The following is an 18,627-nucleotide window of genomic DNA, read 5'->3' as shown; positions in this document are numbered from 1 at the left end:
ATAGATAGCATAATGTGGGGGAAAGAAAATTTACTTGACAAGGAGCAGTGAAAGCATTAGGGGGCAACCATCACATTTTGTAAGATTTGTCAGTGTATTACCAAGAAGTAATCAGATTATTTTCTTGTGTCTTAAATATCTCATACCATACCAGATCAGATACCATATTGGATCAGAAAGATTTTCTACTCCTGAATTAGTCCATAGCAAAGAAATCTCAGGAAATATTATAGCAATATCTTATTCTTACCACACCTGTGAATGTTTTTACTCCAGTTATGGGGAGATTATGTCAGCATGCTGAATGGTGGGTTTGCTGATAAACTGCACAGCTAGGTGCTAAACTGATCTCTTCTGTGCTTTCATCAACCCACTGAGCTCTTTCTGCCAGGATTAATGCAAGCACTCTGAATGGCCTCAAACAGCTTCCATGGTTTGTTTTGTTTGTTTTTTTTCTATTTATTTACAAATAATCTTTCAGAGAAATATTTCCTTCTTCTTCCCCAAATCTAGCATTTCGTCTACGGCAGAGACACAGGACAGGTGAGAACCAGTCCTTGTCCACTGACCCCTTTCTGTTATTGTAAATATCACCTCTGTGAACGGGATTTCTTTCACACCTACATTAGACACACAAACCACTATGCCACTGAGTGGGGAGACAGGCTGTTCCCATGGGAGTGTGCATTTAGGGCTGCTTGGGCTAAGATAAGGGGGTTTGATATTGTACCAGCTGAAGAGTGAAGTCTGCAGAGATGAGCGTGCTCTCCTCAAGGGCTCCCCCATTCAAGCTGATAAGCAGATCCCAGTTCTCATTGATTTCAGAGATACTCAGCATCATACAAGATTCCTCCCAGTTCAGTTGGATTTAGAAGCTGTTCTTTTAAAATCATTTTATAATATGCTTGGATTTAGCTTCATATCCTGAGAAATAGGGAAGTTCATGGTATTATACTGTTCTGAATTGGCTTGTTTACTATTCTCAATAACTTTTGAATCCATGGACTAATTTCTATCAAATTTGACACTGGAATAAGGACCTTAAAGATACCTGCATGCTTCAGGGAAGCAAGGAGCACACAGAAGAGAAAGACCCAAAAGAGGGCCCCTAATGACAGGCAGACAGCAAGAAATCCACACTGCAGAGGAGCATTAAGAAAGATTCCTCACACCAGAAAAACTTAGACTTGTGCTCACACCTTTTTAGACACCAAGAATCAACCTCAGAGATGCAAATCTGTAAGAAAACAAGCTTCATTAGTGCTGCTGCTTGTGCAATCACTTCTTCTGTTTTGTTCTGTTGTATACACAAGCGCTTATATATCCGGTCTCTGGTTATATAGAGACCATGATTAAACAGAGGCCAGTATTGTTCATCGAGAGTCACAGGGTGTGAGGCTGAAGGAAAGCAGCAGGTTGCCAGCGCTCAGTACGGAAGTAAGACGATACATTTATTTTTAGATACAAATCCTGGAAGTCAGCATATAATCAATCATTCTACGTTTATATATTTACACCTCTGCTTTCCATCAGAGAACATGGGAGGAGCTTTTCTGATCTGCCTGGTCAGGATTCCCTAGTCTACCGAGAGGTCCCTAGAGCGAGTCTGGGAAGTTGAGGGCATGTTTCTTGTCTTGCAAAAAATTGTAGCTGTTACCTCACTGCACTGGTGGCATGTGGGAATGTGTCTGGCTCATGCTGTAGAGGGGTGAGCTGGAATTTGTCCTGCCATGAGATCACAGCGTGGAGGCAGCCTGGGCCATTGCCAGTCTAGAAAGTCACCCCAGAAACTAAAGCAAGAAAAACCCCACGGTTTCTGATGGACGCCCACAGCTAGAAAATTCACCCACAGCTAGCATTCAAAAGGTTACTGGGTGGGTAGCTTTGCTTTCTCACTTCAGCCCAGCAGAATCAATAAGAAGTAAAGGAAAACAGGGTCACAACATGCTGAACTTTGACAAAAGAAATTATTAACTTGGCTTCTAAGGAATACAAATCCTGTCTTTGCCAGTGTAAATATGATGCAAAGATGATTGCCTTCATCCTGCCCTCTCTGACTTCTATTCGTGCTCTTTTTTTTTCTGTTGAACCTGGGCAGTTGTCTGGAGGGTGTGAACTAACCGTGGTGCTCCAGGACTTCACAGCGGGCCACAGCAGCGAGCTGAGCATTCAGGTGGGGCAGACGGTAGAGCTGCTGGAGAGGCCAAGCGAAAGGCCAGGCTGGTGTTTGGTCCGGACCACGGAGCGGAGCCCGCCTCAGGAGGGTCTGGTTCCCAGCAGTGCGCTCTGCATTTCCCATTCCCGCAGCAGTGTGGAGATGGATTGCTTCTTCCCTTCAGGAAAAGGTAGGCAACAGTCCGGCAGGTTTGAGACTGTTTTGGATTTCCCCTTTTGTATCATGTAAGTGCAAAGCTGCTTGGGCTGCTCTTACAGTCGGCGTGGGTAAAAGACTGTTTAGTTGTTAGCAAGTTGTGTTACCAGATCTCTGTGAATCGGCACAGCACTAGCCTAACTCCATTTCCATGAATCAATGTTTGTATGTGTACGTCTTTTGCTGTATGGCAGTCATTATTGTCTTTAGATTCTGGGTAAAAATAAGACCTTTAAACAACAAAGGGACTGGTTTTAGTGCCTAAAAGACTAGAGGGAGGGAAAGTCATGTTGTATGTACACCCAGGATGCCCCAAATTGTGGATATGTTATTTTATGAGTGCTGCAGTGCATACTAGTGCATGGTCTTTCAGTATATCCCTGCTGCCTGTCTGTTATTGCAAAAAAAGCCACCAGTGAGTACTGATACATTCTATTGACTTGTGAACTGGAGACATTGTGTGTAATGGCACAGCACAATGGAGAAAGAATCCTTTACAATTTGTGTGCAACAAAACACATCCCTGGTATTATCCTGAGAACTTGGGCTTCACCCATAACGAATGGTGAAATATTGTTCGTCTCTGTGGTGTCTGTGACCTATTTAGTTGATGTTCTGTTCTGAGCAATGTGTGTCCCACCTATAGCATCCATGCAACCAGGCATAAGAGACGCTCCAGACTGATAGACCAGAACCGGTTTAGTTCAACGAGGCCAGAGCAGGTCTCTCTTTTGCTGTGCCCCCGCTTTTGGCCATGCACAACACAAGTAAGGTCCAGGGAGGAAAGGGTCCTGTCATCCCACTCCCGACTTCAAGCCCACAACCTGAACTTGCTTTTTAGTTTTTTTTCCCTCTGCATTAAGGGAGATACAGTGTGATCAGTTCTTGTTTGAGCAACTTAAGGTCAGTGGTTTCGTTTGTTTTGAGAAAAAGCATTGAAACCAGGCTGTAGACTGTCCTCACTCCCTGCCTGCACTCCCACTGTGGGGGCTGGGAGTGGGGAGCACCCCCAGAACAGCACAGCACGGTTAGGGCCAGGGTCTGCAATCAGCATTTCCCCTAGAGAGCCATCTGATCCAAACCTGGAGGAGGAGAGCTCAGCTTTTTCTCTCAGATTTGATCCCCTCAGCAGGTCTCGTTTGGTTAGGTGCTTCCCCTTGCCCTGCTTGCAAGAGAGAGGAGGTGAAGTCAGTGCTGGCTGTCAGCTCTGTCTGTGGTGCAAACTCCAAACTCGTCACGCGCTTCTTAGACACGCCACCGACTCCCCACCCTGCCTCACTCCCAGGGTCCTGCCCTGCTTCTGCTGCCACAGGAGCCTGTCCAGGTCCCCAGCTGTCATCTGAGAAGCACTGCAGTTGCTTACCTGCAAATGAAATCTGTGAATAAACAGAAAGGTAAAGCTGAAAATCAGCCTGGTCTGTGTAAGAGCAGTCACTGCCTGACATGACTCATAGGAAGCCAGAGACGTGTCTGCTGGGTGCATGGTCCAGCAGTTGGGCTTGGGTCCTCTGCTGAAGGATGCTGTAAAACACCACTCAAACCTCATTTGAGTGCCCTAGGTTGAAGAGTTTCTCCTCAAATGAAGCAAATAAAAAAATTGCAGGAGTAGGCTGTGGAAGGGGAGGCAGGAAATCCAGAGGAGGATGGAGACAGGGTGGTGCAGGGTTTGAGGGCTGGCAGGAGACATGGGGACTCTGCTGCCAGCGTGATTGCGTGAGCTTCAGGGCACAATTGCACTGCAGGTACGGCGTGACAGGCGCATTGCCAGGCTGCAGCTGGTGGGCCAGAGCTGACTGATGCCTAGAAGCCACAAGGCTGTGTCAGCACAGCGCCGAGCCTCTGCTAGCATGCTTTGCTTGCCTGTGGGGCTGGTTATCTCACACAACATGCTGTGACCCCTTCCAGGTTGGAGCTGGCTCTTCTTCCATCATCTCCAAACAGGTGCAGAGTGGGTCTGTCTGGCTCCAGCCATGTATTCATGTCCTTCATTTCCTTATATCACTTTCCCCCTTGGCCTCATTTTTCTTCCTGCACATACCAAAGCTGTATCAGGGAGCCTCAATATTAATGGGATCTCCAGAAGTGCTGCTAGAAATAATAAAAATAACCATCCAACCCACAATTTTGGCCAGAGTACAGCAAATAGATTCTGTGTCTAATCAGTTCTCCCTCTATTAGGAAAACAGGAAATTGTTATAACTGAATGAACAGATGCTGGGAATAAAGAAAGAGGGGTAAATTTAAAGTTTAAAGGGGAAAATGCAGTAGTCACTGAAGGAGCCTGCTGATGTCACGAGAGGCTGGAAGGATTAGCATGATAAATGGCTTCTGACTATTCAGATTCATGTCCTTCTCTACTTACGGTAGCTTTAGGCATAGGTTGGACTCAGAATCCCTTGGTCCAGGCTTCCAAAATTTCTGGCCTTTCTCTACAACCCAGAAAAAAGGCTGGCACATTTTATATCATAATCAAATGGTGTCCCCCGTCTGTTTCAAGTATGTAAACACACACAGTTGCAGAAGAGCAGGTTAATAGCTGAATTTTGCTTGCAGTTACCAAGGCACATAATTCTTTGCTTTTACAAGGACTGTAACTTCAAGAACAGAAAGTATCTATAATCAAAACTTAACATTTCTAATAATAGAATTTGCCATCTATGATAGAAACATGCAGAGTTTTGAGAAGTATTAAAACATGGTTACATCTGCTTGCTGAGAAATGGCAAATTACTGTATTTGGTCCTACTATAAATTATGGTGGGCTATAAATATAAATTGTGGTTCACAGAAGCTACCTATGACTCTTAAAATGAAAGAGTAAAGAAAGTAATGTCAGCCAGCACCTGAAAAGACGAAGGCTTGAAAGATTTGGTGGGATCACCAGAACATTTTGTATAGCATCAGTGCAAGTCCTCATCAAACGAAAAATAAGCCTTTTTAAACAGCCTCACTGAAAACCACTGGAAATTCAAAACCAACCTTCACAAGTGAACACGTGCTCTGGCTCCTCCTCACTTTTTTACGCTGTTCCTTTGAAAATAGGTAATGAATTAACATAAAATAGTGCAAAAGGAAAAACATGGTGCAAATATAAGAGAACAAACATGAAGGAGAACACTTCCTGCCTTTTGTAATGAAATATCTTTACAGATTTCTCTTGATCAGTAAAAGTGCAGACACTTTAAGGACTGGTCTCCCAGCTTTCCGTCTGACTGCTGGCTGTGTTCTGTTGGAGGATACACGTTTGATTTTTTCATCAACTGACTACAGCTCAGAGCACAAGTGTAGTCCTGCCTGTCCTGACAGTGTTTGCAATTATCTCTGTAAAAAGGCAAACAGGTTTCTGGGATTCACCTTTTGCAAGTGATTTACAGATGATTGAGTAAAAGGAACTCCTCTGCAGTCTCTGTTACTGTACTTGAAAATTTGTAGGATTTTTTTTCTGATTAACATTCCTAGGAAGAAAAAAGAAAGGCCTGTAACACTAGGAATGAAGCTCTGTTTGAACTGTCCCACATGGCTAATTACAGGAAAGCTGTGACTTTTATTCCTGTCTCTTTTACCCTATAATTGAGCTCTAAGGTATTAAGCTATAAATTTCAAATTAAGAGAGAAATCCACATGGACAGAAAGCAACTTAATGACCTAGCCAATATTCATTAAGCACACTGCAACAAGCATATTCCTGGTGTCAGCCTGTTAGCTTTGACTGAGTGATTCCAAATTCGAATTTGGCCCATGCAATATTTAGATGAAATCTTCATCTTATGACCCCTCACCCAGCATTTTTCTTGTAACATAAAAGTCACGGTGTAATTCAAAGAGTAACAAAGGCTAGTTCTTGCAGTAATTTTAAGCAGCCTCCATTGCCAGAGGAAAAAGAATGCATTTAAAAAAAACATAGGGTTTTATAGCACTTGTTCTGTACTGATAATATGGGAAGGGATCCCGTTCAGGGCCCCAAACCAGACCCTGCTTGCAGGATGCTTGTGTCTCATATATATCTCTGGAGGAGATGAGGAATATATTTTTTTAAGATGCTATGCGAACATCTTGCTGTGCAGGCAGATGGCCACTTAACAGCAGGGCTTTGGTGGTAGTGGTAGGTCCATGTAACAGAGCAAACTGAGAAATAACTGGGTCTCTTCCAACTGAGGAGGAAACATAGGTGTTGCAAGGTGTATGTTAGAAGGGTGAGCTTTTTGCCTGTACTTCCCAGCTGGGTCACATCAGCCCTGGTACAGCACCAGGCTTTGGGCAGGAGGGACAGGAGTTTTTGTGCTGCTCAGGTGACAGCTTGTACATTTAGGGGGTCACCTACCAGATCCTACAGCCAGAGAGAGACTGTGGCTGGTAGGTGCAGTGACAGTCTGGTCTGTGAAAGAAGGAAGCAGAATAAGGATTTACCAAAGCCGGTGAGAAGAATGGTATCGGTGAAAAAGAGGTCACGCTGAGACCTGAGGTTTTGTGACCACTCATTGTGGGAAAGAGCAGATCATTTAATGGATTAGTGTGCAAAGCTGGGGAGGCTAATCCAGCTCTTGCTGGGTTGGAAGTCTCTTTCCTCCAGTCCCTGATCTCAGAAGAGTGATCTATGTAGGGAAAAGCACAATTGTTTCTTCCCACGTCTCTGTTTTTAAGAACATCTTGGATTTTAGTCAGGAAAGAGTCTAGGCTGCTTTTATTGTGTCCCTGTTCCTGTTGAGTATTAAATTGCGATCTGCATTGGCTCACTCACTTTCTCTGTTGTGTTTTAAACAATCTCTGTTGCAAAACATATTCGATGGTAATGATTCCTGACATCCTGGGGGAGCTGTGTGAGGACGATTCAGAAGTTTTAGTGCACTGCATTAAACCTTCAGTCATCCTTGTAGAGACTGAGAAATTGTTTTTGTTTTTGAAACTCTTAAGACCAGTCAGTTGAAATGTTTGTAAGGCTCTGAACTAAAGGAAACATTTTATTAGGTAACAGTTAATTTAACTGGCACATAAACAGGTCATGGGGTTTCTGTTAAGCAAACAATGTTCAGGCTCCCATTGTCAATATAAATATGCAGTATTTAAATAAAAAACCAAATGCTCACCTGTGTTCCCAACACGGTTCCAACAAGGGTGTTCAGAGTCAAAATTTCATAGTATAGACTGTCTTTCAAGAGAGGTCACATGGACGCCTCCTGCTGGCATTTAGTGACTCGTGGCATCCTTGTTACAAGTTCAGAACATGGATTATGTAGGAAAATCACATCAGGAAAGTTTTTGCTGTGTTTTCACTGGTTTTCAATTATGATAGAGCAGCTGGAAACAAGTCAGCTCTCCAGTGTGGTGTAACACGGCAGCTCTTTATGGTCTAGCACCAAGGTCTGCCGGAGCCCAGCTTAGGACTACTGCTCTACCTCAACATATAAGTGTGGCTCCATGCAGTCATGAAAGGAATGGAAATAGAAGGAAGAAAGAACTCAAAACTACTTTGCTATTTCAATCAGGTCACCCTTTCCCTTGTTTTTTCTGCACTCTGTCTCCCTTCTCTCTCTCATCAAACAATAGCTGCTTGTCTCCACTTTCACAGCCCTTCACAGCTTCTCCCCACCATATAGCTCCTTTCTGACTCATTGGGGAATGCCTGCCTCAGTGCTGGAGAACTGGTGATGCCTTGCTCCCCTACCTGCTAGTATCTTTTGATCCCAGTCCTCTGTGCTTTCTCCTACCTCATAATCACCCTTTGGAAGAACTCAGATACCCATAAAGTGTCTATCCTTGGTGTTGTTCATGCTTACACCTTCTCCTGGACTCCATTATCTCCAAAATAATAAAAAAAGAACAAATATTTAGCAACAGTTGGCAATATGGGTGAAGAGGTAGGCCAAGTCAGGCCTAAGAGGATGAACAGTACCTGTGTTATCATATCGCTATGATTGTAGCTCTACCAGGGGTTTTACCTGTTGGGTACATCAGTACATCAAGAAAACAAACTATACTGACAAATTGTTGCATACTCAAGCCCTAGAGGCAGCATCAGTCCAAGCACCACCCAAGTCACTAGATAAAGCTAGGCACAGCCTGACCAAGCGTGGCAAATACTTGTCCTTCACGGTGAGTCACAGCAGCTACAAGTCATGGACACAGATTGTATGCAGGCTGTTGGAGCCATGTTCTGATGGCTTGTGAATACTTTTATTTCTCTGACTTGGTGTTTCTATTTCATTATTTTTTTCTTGTTTTCAGTATGGCATCACTAGATATTTAAAGCTAGATTCAGCCATGTGAACTTGTTTAGGACATATCAGGTACTAGTAAAGTCAATTATACTTATTTCTTCAGCTGCTCTGTTACCTTATCAAAGCAAAAGGCTTCCAGTGCTCTACCTGGAACTTTACTTACATGGAGAAGTACAATTTTGATAAATGCTTTGATAGAACAGGAAAGGCTATTTTGGGGGAAGTTGCTTTGCTTTTGTACAGTGGATTTTTATTATTTTAAACACAGGAGTCTTTGTATAAAAGAGAGAAAGCCTGCAAATTTTTTTGTTTACTTTGCCTTTGCATCCCCTTCTAATAGGGGGTAAAACTTCATCCACCTAGTCCCCTGTCAGCTTAACCCCAAGTTTCACTGTACAGTAGCTGTGCTGGTTTTTTCACTGCCAAATTAAAAAAACAAAAGGAGGGAAGGAATTTAAAATGCTGTGATTGATCAAAAATGAGCCAAAGGGTTCAGCACCTGGTCTAGCAGAGAAATTGGGTCTGGCAGAGAAACTCAGCAGTGGTGGAGTGATACACACACTGCTGTAATCTACGTGTACTGTGATCACAAATGATCCGATCGGGATTAGACCATTGATGCTGTATGTGATGTTTGGATACATCACCATGTGTTGGGTGTGATTCCCTTTATTAATGTGGGACCTGCTTTTCCTGCTGCTTCTTCCATGGTTTTCATAGGTCACCCTCACTATGTGTGTACCAGGAGGAGCTTGGGGAGTACAGCAAATAGGGAGAGCACAGGATAAAACTGGACAGAATTCAGTAGCTGATATTGCATAAAGGTCAGGGAACCTGAACTAAAGGCCCTTTCTGGCATTACAGTCTCTGACAGCTTTATTATTGTGCAGCTCATGCTCAGTTTTCTAATGCATAGCTTATAGAACCGTTGGGATCTTTGCTTAATTTGGCTGGGAGGCTTTCAGAGAATAGGGTTTCCTGGTAGCAGATATCATATTGATCACCTGTATTTCATCATTAATATACTGGCACCAGCATCCCAGGCTGTGACTGAATATGGGATAGAATTGCTGCCTATCAAGGTAATAAATCATTCTGGTTTTAGCATCAGATTAGTCAAGGCCAGCTAAAAAAAAGAGATATACTGGCAGAAACACCCTAATAGGAGTCAAATGGGAAAGCATCAGTGAAAATGTAGTGCAGGATGTTTCCAAACTCTGTGTGGATCTGTAAGAGAACAGAAACATTCACATTTCAGAAGGGTTAAGCACTAGTCTCTGCAGAAAGAACCATCGTGTATCACTGCTACGCAGGCTCCTGGCACCACGGCTCAGAGTGGTGCTCATGAGATGTCTATTTCCAAAATGAAGAATCTTCTCTCTCAGGATAAAGGATCATTTGTTTCCTTTAGATATGCTTGTGGGTTTGTTGGAGAGGCAGTTTTTGGAAGAGGGTAGAGTTACTTATTGCAGTGCTTCTGTTTTGTAGAGAGATGGTGGTACAGCTGGCAGGGCAGACTGGGTCTACCTCTCGAGAACTGGAGCTGTAGGGAGTGAGGAGAAGGTAGAGAGGGAAAGCAGCTCTGAAGAGGCTTTCTCATATGGTCTCCCTGGACCTGTTTCCTTTTTTCACTTGCCTTATTTCTGTCTGAGGTGTTGAGAGCAACACTCAGGGAGGCATGGCTAAGAGTTTTAAGATGAGGCAGAGAAGGAGAATTCAGTCGCCAAGACAAAGCCATGCATTCTCCCAACTCTTTGATGTTTCTCACGTCCTGCTGAAGTTTGCTTGTAAAGTCATTGTTAGAAGGCATTTTCATGCTTCCCCACAGCAAAAAAAAAAAGTAATGCAGAGTCCCTCTCTGCGTTAGGCTCAGGACTGCATTTCCTCCCACAGCTTCTGTGAAAGACCAGGGTCATAAATTCTCCATGCCCTCTTGGTTGTCCTGCCTTCCCAGCCTCCTTTCCTAGGGCTAGACCATGCTTTCCAGGGCCAGGTTAAGCCAGCCAAGATATTCAGGGCTGTGGGCAATGGGACAGGGTTGTGCTTCTCAGCACAGGTGTTGAGAAGCCCCAGAGCACCCCTTTCCCTATCCTGCAAAGAAGAAAGGACCTCCCTCCTCGATGGAGCTCGCTTACAGAAAAAGGGGAGGTCCCAGCCAGTCCCTGCTGCCAGGACCTAGCTGCTTAGGCGAGGGGTGGGTGGGTGGCCACAGCCCTCTCCTGGCCCCACAAGTCATCTGAGAGGACTCCAGCTGTGCATACCTGGACAAACAAGACTACACTGGTCCTATTTTCCAATCTTGTCTTCAAAGACATTCTGAAGAAGGAGTCTTTAATTTTTGTTGCTCACATATTGATGTCCCAACTGTTGGGACATTGCAAAGGCCAAAGACAGCTCTACTCAGTAAATACTATACTTTTAATTAGGTGAGATAGTTTCCTGGAGTAACATGGACTGTGCAGCTTCTCATATGGCCTGGGGAAGACCAGAGGCATCTTCCATACAGAGGACCCTAAGCCAGGAAAGGCCTGTCCTGCCCAGTCCTCAGCTCTCCCAGCGATCCCAGCACATCTCCTTTCACAAAATGGCTGAGCACAGCCTCCCCATGAGTTAGCAGGGTCAGAGAAGAGAGAGGGGCCTTTGAAGGGACTCCACAAAAAGTGCTTATTGGGTCTGAGCAATGGTTGGTGTACTGAGAAAGGGCTTGGGCTCCTGAGGTGGTACCAATGTTCAAGAGACCAGGTAAGGTCAGGTATTATCCAAGGCTCTCTGCACAGTTATCCAGTGGAGGCACCTACTGAAAATGGTCTGAATATAACGCCTCTTCCTTTTTATTAACTGTGCAGGAGCCTTATAGATGCCTTCTGTTTCTTCTCCTCCTTGGAGCTGTGGTAGCTTGGTGCATTGCAGACACCAGAGCAGTCAGGCAGAGTAGAGTTCAGTTTGTAGCATGATATTTTATACTAGCTCTGACCTGAAGGCAGCAACCATACCATCTCCATGCCTCTGCCCCATTAGTGAAAACCAAGCAGCCTGGAGGAAGGGTATAAAAATAGTTCCTTGAGTAAAATCTATTTCCTCTGTATTTAGTCATGTGTCTTGAAATACGTATAACATGGTGGGAAGGGGAGAGTTGTTCTGTAGCACTTGGCCCATCGAGCTAACAGGAAGGTCATCCTGCAAGAGCGGCAGAAGCATGTGGATGGCTCGCATCTTGTGTTTCCTCAGAGGCCAGACTAAATTTAGCCGATTCACAGATGGACACGGGACTGTAATCCATCTGGGACTCGGGGGGGAAGAGTGGGATCTGGGTTGTTTGCCTAGCTTTTTGCTCTGTAACCAGCTTCAGCAAGCCACCATTCATTATTATGTTCCTCATGGTTTTCTGCCTTGATGAATATGCCATAACTTACTGCCTGATCCTTTTCCCTGAAACGTTTAAAGTTTAAGCATGACGGAAAAATAGACTGCTGGTTCTGGGTTCATGCCTGACATCCCTACTAACTTCATGTCAAACTGTGGATGTACTTTTTGATACCGTCATCACAAAGGTTAGGCCTATAACTGGTACTTGCAAGAACTGAAGTAACACAAATACTAATGACTGATGATTTTGGCTTCCCCAAAATGTTGCCTCCTCCCTCTTTCAGCATCCAGACAGTTAAAGGGACTAATCCTAAATGCAGTATTTGCACCCTGCAAGGCCTGTACACTGCTGGGCTGGTCCTTCCGTTGCTAATCTTAAACAAATATTTTACGAGTATGTTTTGAAGTGAACTAGCTCTGCTAAAAATCCCATTTCCCTGACCAGTCTGAGCCGGAGATAGGCAAACTACTATGCAAAGCACATATGTATTAAATAATGTATTTCAAGTAATTGAAATTATGTTTCTATATATCTGCTTCAGCACACTGCACTGATTTGATATATTGATCCTGACACAAGAAGCCTGATTTTCCTGTCATTTACGCAAGTGTTTTGTCAGAGAAGTGATTCCCAGGTTATACATTTCACAAAAGAGCCTGAACCTATGTCAACTTTCCTTAGTTCAGATTAATCACAAATTCTAGAAAGTAGAGTTAATGTTGCTGTCGCTATGATGGTCTAAAAGTCTAGGGCAGGAGGTTATTTACATAAATGCCAGTGTATTTTTTTCCATTCATATTAACTGGTCTCATAAAAGATATTATCTCTTCTTACAAATGTTGCCTTTAACTCCAGAACTGCATTTTTCCTTCCATGAAGGCAGAGTCCGTATTTGACTATACTTTCTTTAAATCTGTTTTCGTAAGTCTCTCAGTTCAGAACAGCTGAAGAACAGTTCTCTTTTTTATTATAAGAGGTTAAACCATTCTTGTCTTTGGTTGTCCTGAGCATTTATTAAAAGGTATGAATAATGTATTCTTCATAAATGTGTTGAATAACTTGATTTTTCAGGATGGTAATGCAGTGAAATAAGTAACTTTTTTTTCCTAGAGTTTGCAAAATACAAATTAAATTTTACCCAGCATAATACTAGAGATAATTGCTTACATATTGCAGTAAAGGTTAGCATGGCCTCCAGTCTCTCTAAAGGTGTACCTTCCAACAGAAACAATAGTAATATACTCTCCAACGCATCATGTAATAAAGCAGCCCTGACTACTTCTCTTAAGCAAGGCAGTTTGCAGCTCACGTGTGTTGGTGGCACCTTTTTTCATGAGGTGAACCTAAGGTTCCATGTTTCTCACCAATCACATTAAATTGCCTGATGCCAAACTACAAGTTTTTATTGCCTTTTGCTTTTGAAAGCCACAGAGATTACAAGTTAAATAGTGGCACCCAGTGTTCATATTTCAAGGGCATTTTTCTGTTTTCGAGTCTGGGGAGAAACACTGAAATCTTTCAACTCAAGATACACTTTTAAAAAGTATTTTTGGGTCATCATACATTTCAGTTTTACTCCTTCCAGACTGTACCCAGCTCTTTATTTTCTCTGCAGATTTCATGTATCTTCAGAATTTTAAGTTAATAGCTGCATCTTGCCAAGGAATATATACCCAGTTTCCTTAGATATCTATGGAAATTGCATTTAGGAATCAGAGGACAGACTCCGGTCTTAAGAACCAAATGGCATTCTTCAGAAAAGCACTGAAGAATTTATTAGCTCTGCAGGACTCTTACTCAGTGAAATAAGTACATTTTTCCTTCCACTGACTGAAAAAGTCAAGTTAAGTTTCATGCAGTGTGAAGGAATCGAGGTGCTCTTGCTGCACAGAAAGGCTATTCTAACCCATGAAAAAGCTTACTAAAAAAAGTTTTGTGCATGGATGGCAGGGGAAGGTAGTTCAGGCTTTATACCCCAGTAGTCTTCATGGCCATTGCACATCTGTTCAGACAAATCTGCTGTAGTTGTGCTACGCATACACAGTGCTGCTCCACAGGACAGCTGCTTTGTACATAGCCTTCACCTGGGAGCTATACACGTTCTGCAATGTTCAATCTGCTCGTGCCATTCCTTATTTCAAAGATGTGTCTTCCTGTACACAAGATGCAAAAATGCACATTCCACTCCCCATCAGCTTGCTGATTCCCATCATAAAACATGCTACAGGACATGCAGGCACAACAGAGATGGGCCTGATCTCAGCAGCACTGGGGGCTGATGCTTCGCTCTGCTGAGCAAGAAGACAGTTGGCCAGATGGAAGTACCCATTTTGTCTCATGCGGGGAGGCTGACCCTCTTTGATTATCAGATAAGTGCCCTGTGCCTACTGGAGCAGCCAGGATCTACCACAGTGGGTGGGATCACTGAGACAAGGAGATAGTACAACAGTACAGGTGATGCATCAGCCGTATAGCTTGAGGCCTTTGCAGTAAAATCTGAACATTAATGACAGGAGAACCAAAGCAGATCAAGGAACCGATCTGCGCTAAAATGAACATTTTTTATTCCACCCTGTGTTAATTTTAACCTGGATCTGTTTGCAGACCAGATTCACTGTGAGGCTGCACAAACATTTCTGTTGGCACAAGGGAAGCAGCAGGAAGGAGCAGGCACCTGGGAGAGACAGAAAAGGCAACAAAGGATTTTGGCAGGGCTGTTGGCTCTTGACAACTCAAAGTGTTCATGGAACTATCCTGTAATGTGGAGCTGTTACATACCGAGAGATCGGCTGAACACAGGAATTAAAAAATACTCCATGACATCATGTACTTGTCCCTCCCACAGAAGGACAGCAGGTTTTTCTGACTTGCAGTGACTGGAAACACCAATGTGTAGAAGTCTAGCTTTTGGGAATGTCTGATGGTACCAAACAGAAGGGGGATTTCTAGAGTATTCGGTGCTAGACTAGCAATCGCTTACTGATGTTCCCAGGAGCTGCATTTCTGTGCAGGACATCAGCAGAAATCTCATGTCAGAGAGCTAGCATCCTAAATATGCCATTATTGCTAGTCTGTGGACACTAAAGAATGAAAGCGGGTAGAGGTGCTCCACACTGATAAAAGCAGAGGGGTTGTTTTCTAGCCAGTCATTCCACCAGCTGATAAAAATAGCTTAAAAGCCTTTTTTTTTTAATTCTCCGCACAGCAGGCTGGCCTGTTATGTGTGCCCTTGTTATTTATACCCACCATAAGTTTCAATAACAGCTTTACAGATTCTTTTATGCCTGTCTTAGATCTGGTATTGTAAATTAGAAAGCTTTGCCATCCTAAACATTGCCTGGTAAGAACTCTTCTGCATTCTTCTTACCCTAGAAAAAAGGGGAAATGGAAAATACAGTTAATGCAATAATTTGGCCTAAGTAAATAAAAGCTTTTACAATATTGACATTTAATTTTATTTTAATTCCAGTCCAATTTCTCCAGACTGGCCGAACAGAGAAAATTTCCTCTCTGACTGGCAAATGGTGTGTGCCAGTTCTTAAATTTTTCTTTTAGCTTGCCTTGAACCGTAACTGTGTTGGATACTGGGTGGGGCTTAGGTGATGAACAGAACTTACAATTTTCTGCAAAACATCTCAGGAAAATAGTCTGAATACTCTTCCATAAAAACAAAACAAAACAAAAAAAAAAAAAACCCCAGAAAAACCCAACCCAACCCGACCAAAACAACAACAACAAAAACCCAAGCAGGTAACAACTTACTCTAAGGAAGGAGAAATGCCATTTAAAGAGAAAATTAGCTGTGGTTTCTGCCATCCAAATAGAACAACCTCAGGCAAGTTGAGACAGGCAGGTCAGGAATACTTTCCTTACACTATTAGTCTGTAGTTGCTAAAACGACTCACCTTTGTCATGCACAACTGGGTGAGGCTCCTATTTATCTTGGAAAGCAGACCACGATGGGCTGAGATAGGCTCATGATTTCCCCTCTGAGGCCCAACACAGTAAGACAAGAGCCAAAATATGTCCAAAAGGCAGAGCTTTAATGCTTTGTGTCTTCCATCATTGGCTATTGCAGTAACTCCCAAAGATAGCCTCTACTCTAACGGAGATAAGTGCTTCAGGAAAGGAACACCTGCTTTAAATTTTTATTTCACTCTTTTTTACAGAAGGGTTGGGCTTTTTACTCTGACCAGTAGCTTGTTCAGGATGTGTCCACCACAGCGTAGCTCTCCAGCAACCAATTGGTACCATACTAATATAAGGTGGTACATGACTCCACTTATGGGGCCTCTGAGATGAGGCTCTTTGCTGCAGCCTCATCTCAGTGTAGCTCATCTGGTGGTACTGCTGGCAGGTCAGACACATCCCCTCTGCTCACACAAGACCTTGCTGAAGCAGTAGAGCCAGTCCAGGGCAGGTGAACCTGCGCTGAGATCTTGGAGGAAGGCAGCAGGGCAGGACTGTATGCCAGCCTCTAACTATGTTCTTAAGCAGCTCACTATCAGAAAATGGTTACTGCTTAGGAAAAAGCTGTATATATAATGGAATTGGTCATGTGCCCAGGAAACGAGAGGAACTGGACAATGTGGGAATCTGTTCTGAGATATCTGACAGGCAAGGTTAGGCTGGAGGTTGAAGGGGCACATGTTCTGCAGGTCTGTTCTGCTCCTGAGAGTGGGTGAAAATCCCCTAGATTACACCTACATGAATACTCTGGGTGCAACTCTAAGTTCCCTTGAAACAGACTGAATCACATGAAAGCAAGTGTATGTGTCTTATTTTGCACCCTGCTTTACAGCCATCCACCTTGTGCTGTTCATCTGATGGTCTCTTTAAGATACTTTTGTGGATAAGTATCCAAACATCATCTGTTTTTATCATAGGTTCTTTCTTCTTAATAGGATGAAGATAAATTTAAAAAGATGGGTTGTAAATTAGGAAAGAAAGCGAGGCTAGTGTCAGTATGGGACCTGTGGTGTTTGGGAGAGGTGGGTTGTACAGTAGATAAAGGTGAGGTCCATCTCAGCCAGAGCAGACAGGCCTGGCTGTGGCCTTTAAGGCTTTACAGTAGAGCTGGTGGGCCAGGATGCTGTTTGGTCATGGCAACTCTTCTAAGTTGCCATAACCCCATCCCATGCTGATGTTTACAGCAGAGGGATCAGGAGTGATATACTGTAGCATTTGCTGAACATATGACTACATTGCAGTTCGGTGTGGAGTTTGTGCTGGACTGTCTATATTTCTTCTTAATTTGTTTGTTTTAGCTAGTTGAGAATGTTCTTTTTTTACCTACCACTGTGCTGAACTGAGGAGCCAAAAACCTCTCCTTGGAGTTGTGCTCCCTCGTGCCAGGAAGGAATATGACTCTATTTATTTATTTATTTTTAATTTATTTGATCTGTTTTAATACCCAATAAAGTTGTTGTTTTTTCCAACTGGCATGACAAGGCTCTGGCTATTTTTAAAGAATGTGATGCATTTGATTTAACCTAATGAATGTTTAGTGCTGTTGAAAATAGCTGGAGCTAGAGCCAAGAATAATGTACTGAAATGTGCTGGTTGAGCAAGGACTGCTTCACTCTGCCAATCTGCTTTCCCTCCAATTCTTCAGATTTACCTGGTTTTGCGAGTAGCATTTACAGGCAAGACATATTGATCGAGGTGCTTTTTAATACTAAATCTAAAGGCCAGTAATGTCAGAGCCATATTTTGCCACACTCATTTCAAGACACATCAAGCTGTAACAACTCTTCTTGCTGTTCAGCGTCAGATGTCCAATCTCTGTTTCAGACCACTTTAAAGGGAACGTGAAATGCTAATATCCTTTCATTGCACACAGGAAAGTTGAGGCATGAAATGGCCATTTTTCCCCCCTAAAATCACCCAGAAAGCAAGTGGGAGAATCAGTAATGAGACTCGTCAGCTAGCATCTGCTGGGCTCCTTAAGCTGCTGTGTAACTCTTGATTTCTGTGCAAACTGAAACAAGACCATAACCAGAAAACAAGTTCTGCTAACTTCTTAGCCTTGCTCCTGGTGTTTCTCACTGACTGGTTCTCGACACGTCCATGTTTACTGTCCTGCCTGCACCATCTGAACAGCTCTGCAGAGGGACCTGACTCTCCCTATTAACAAAGCTTAAATTTCCTGCATGTCCTTGCACTATCTGAATATGTCTCTGCAAGTCCTATCACATATTTAAATGATGTATTTAAAACTGTACAAATCCATCTTCCCTTTGCCATGCATGAGCTATTTCTGTCAGATAGCTGGTTTCCTATTCCTTCCTAAGAAACGAGTAACTAATACTTAAGCTTCATTGGATTAAAAAAATAAATCAGCCATAATACATCTTACTCAGTGATAGTGGTGCCCATAGGGATGGATTTTCTGCAGAGATCACTTTACACCCTAAAGCACAATGTAGGATTGACTTGCATAACTAACGAACAGATGCTCCTGACATGATGGCTGTTATATTGTTCATCTCTCTATATATGTGATGGGGGAAGGGAACAGTACCTGCTACTATGGGAGAAATGTTGTCGCTGCGGCTCTGCATTACAGACCTCCAGGGTGATCTTCTCTTGACCCAAATGAAGCCATGCCAGTTTACATCCTCTAGTTACTGTCTTGTGTTTCCCTCAGACGGGCCCCTCAGATAGGTGCTGCA

General features: G+C 43.3%; 1 protein-coding gene across 8 annotated transcripts in view; it reads left to right on the top strand.

Annotated features, from left to right (window-relative positions):
• KALRN (kalirin RhoGEF kinase) overlaps window positions 1–18,627 on the top strand; it is a 525,469-nt gene that overhangs the window by 420,710 nt on the left and 86,132 nt on the right. For 7 of the 8 annotated variants that reach the window (XM_064451199.1, XM_064451195.1, XM_064451194.1 and 4 more), the window contains exons 34-35: window positions 514–543; window positions 2,099–2,345. In XM_064451199.1, the coding sequence (XP_064307269.1) occupies window positions 514–543; window positions 2,099–2,345 (277 nt within the window). The remainder of the gene's footprint in view (window positions 1–513; window positions 544–2,098; window positions 2,346–18,627) is intronic. The other variant, XM_064451193.1, reaches the window with a different exon arrangement.

This window comes from Phalacrocorax carbo, chromosome 5 (assembly GCF_963921805.1).
Source record: "Phalacrocorax carbo chromosome 5, bPhaCar2.1, whole genome shotgun sequence".
NCBI lineage: Eukaryota > Metazoa > Chordata > Aves > Suliformes > Phalacrocoracidae > Phalacrocorax > Phalacrocorax carbo.
The sequence above is the reverse complement of the archived record's forward strand: the minus strand, read 5'-3'. Positions and strand labels throughout refer to the sequence as shown.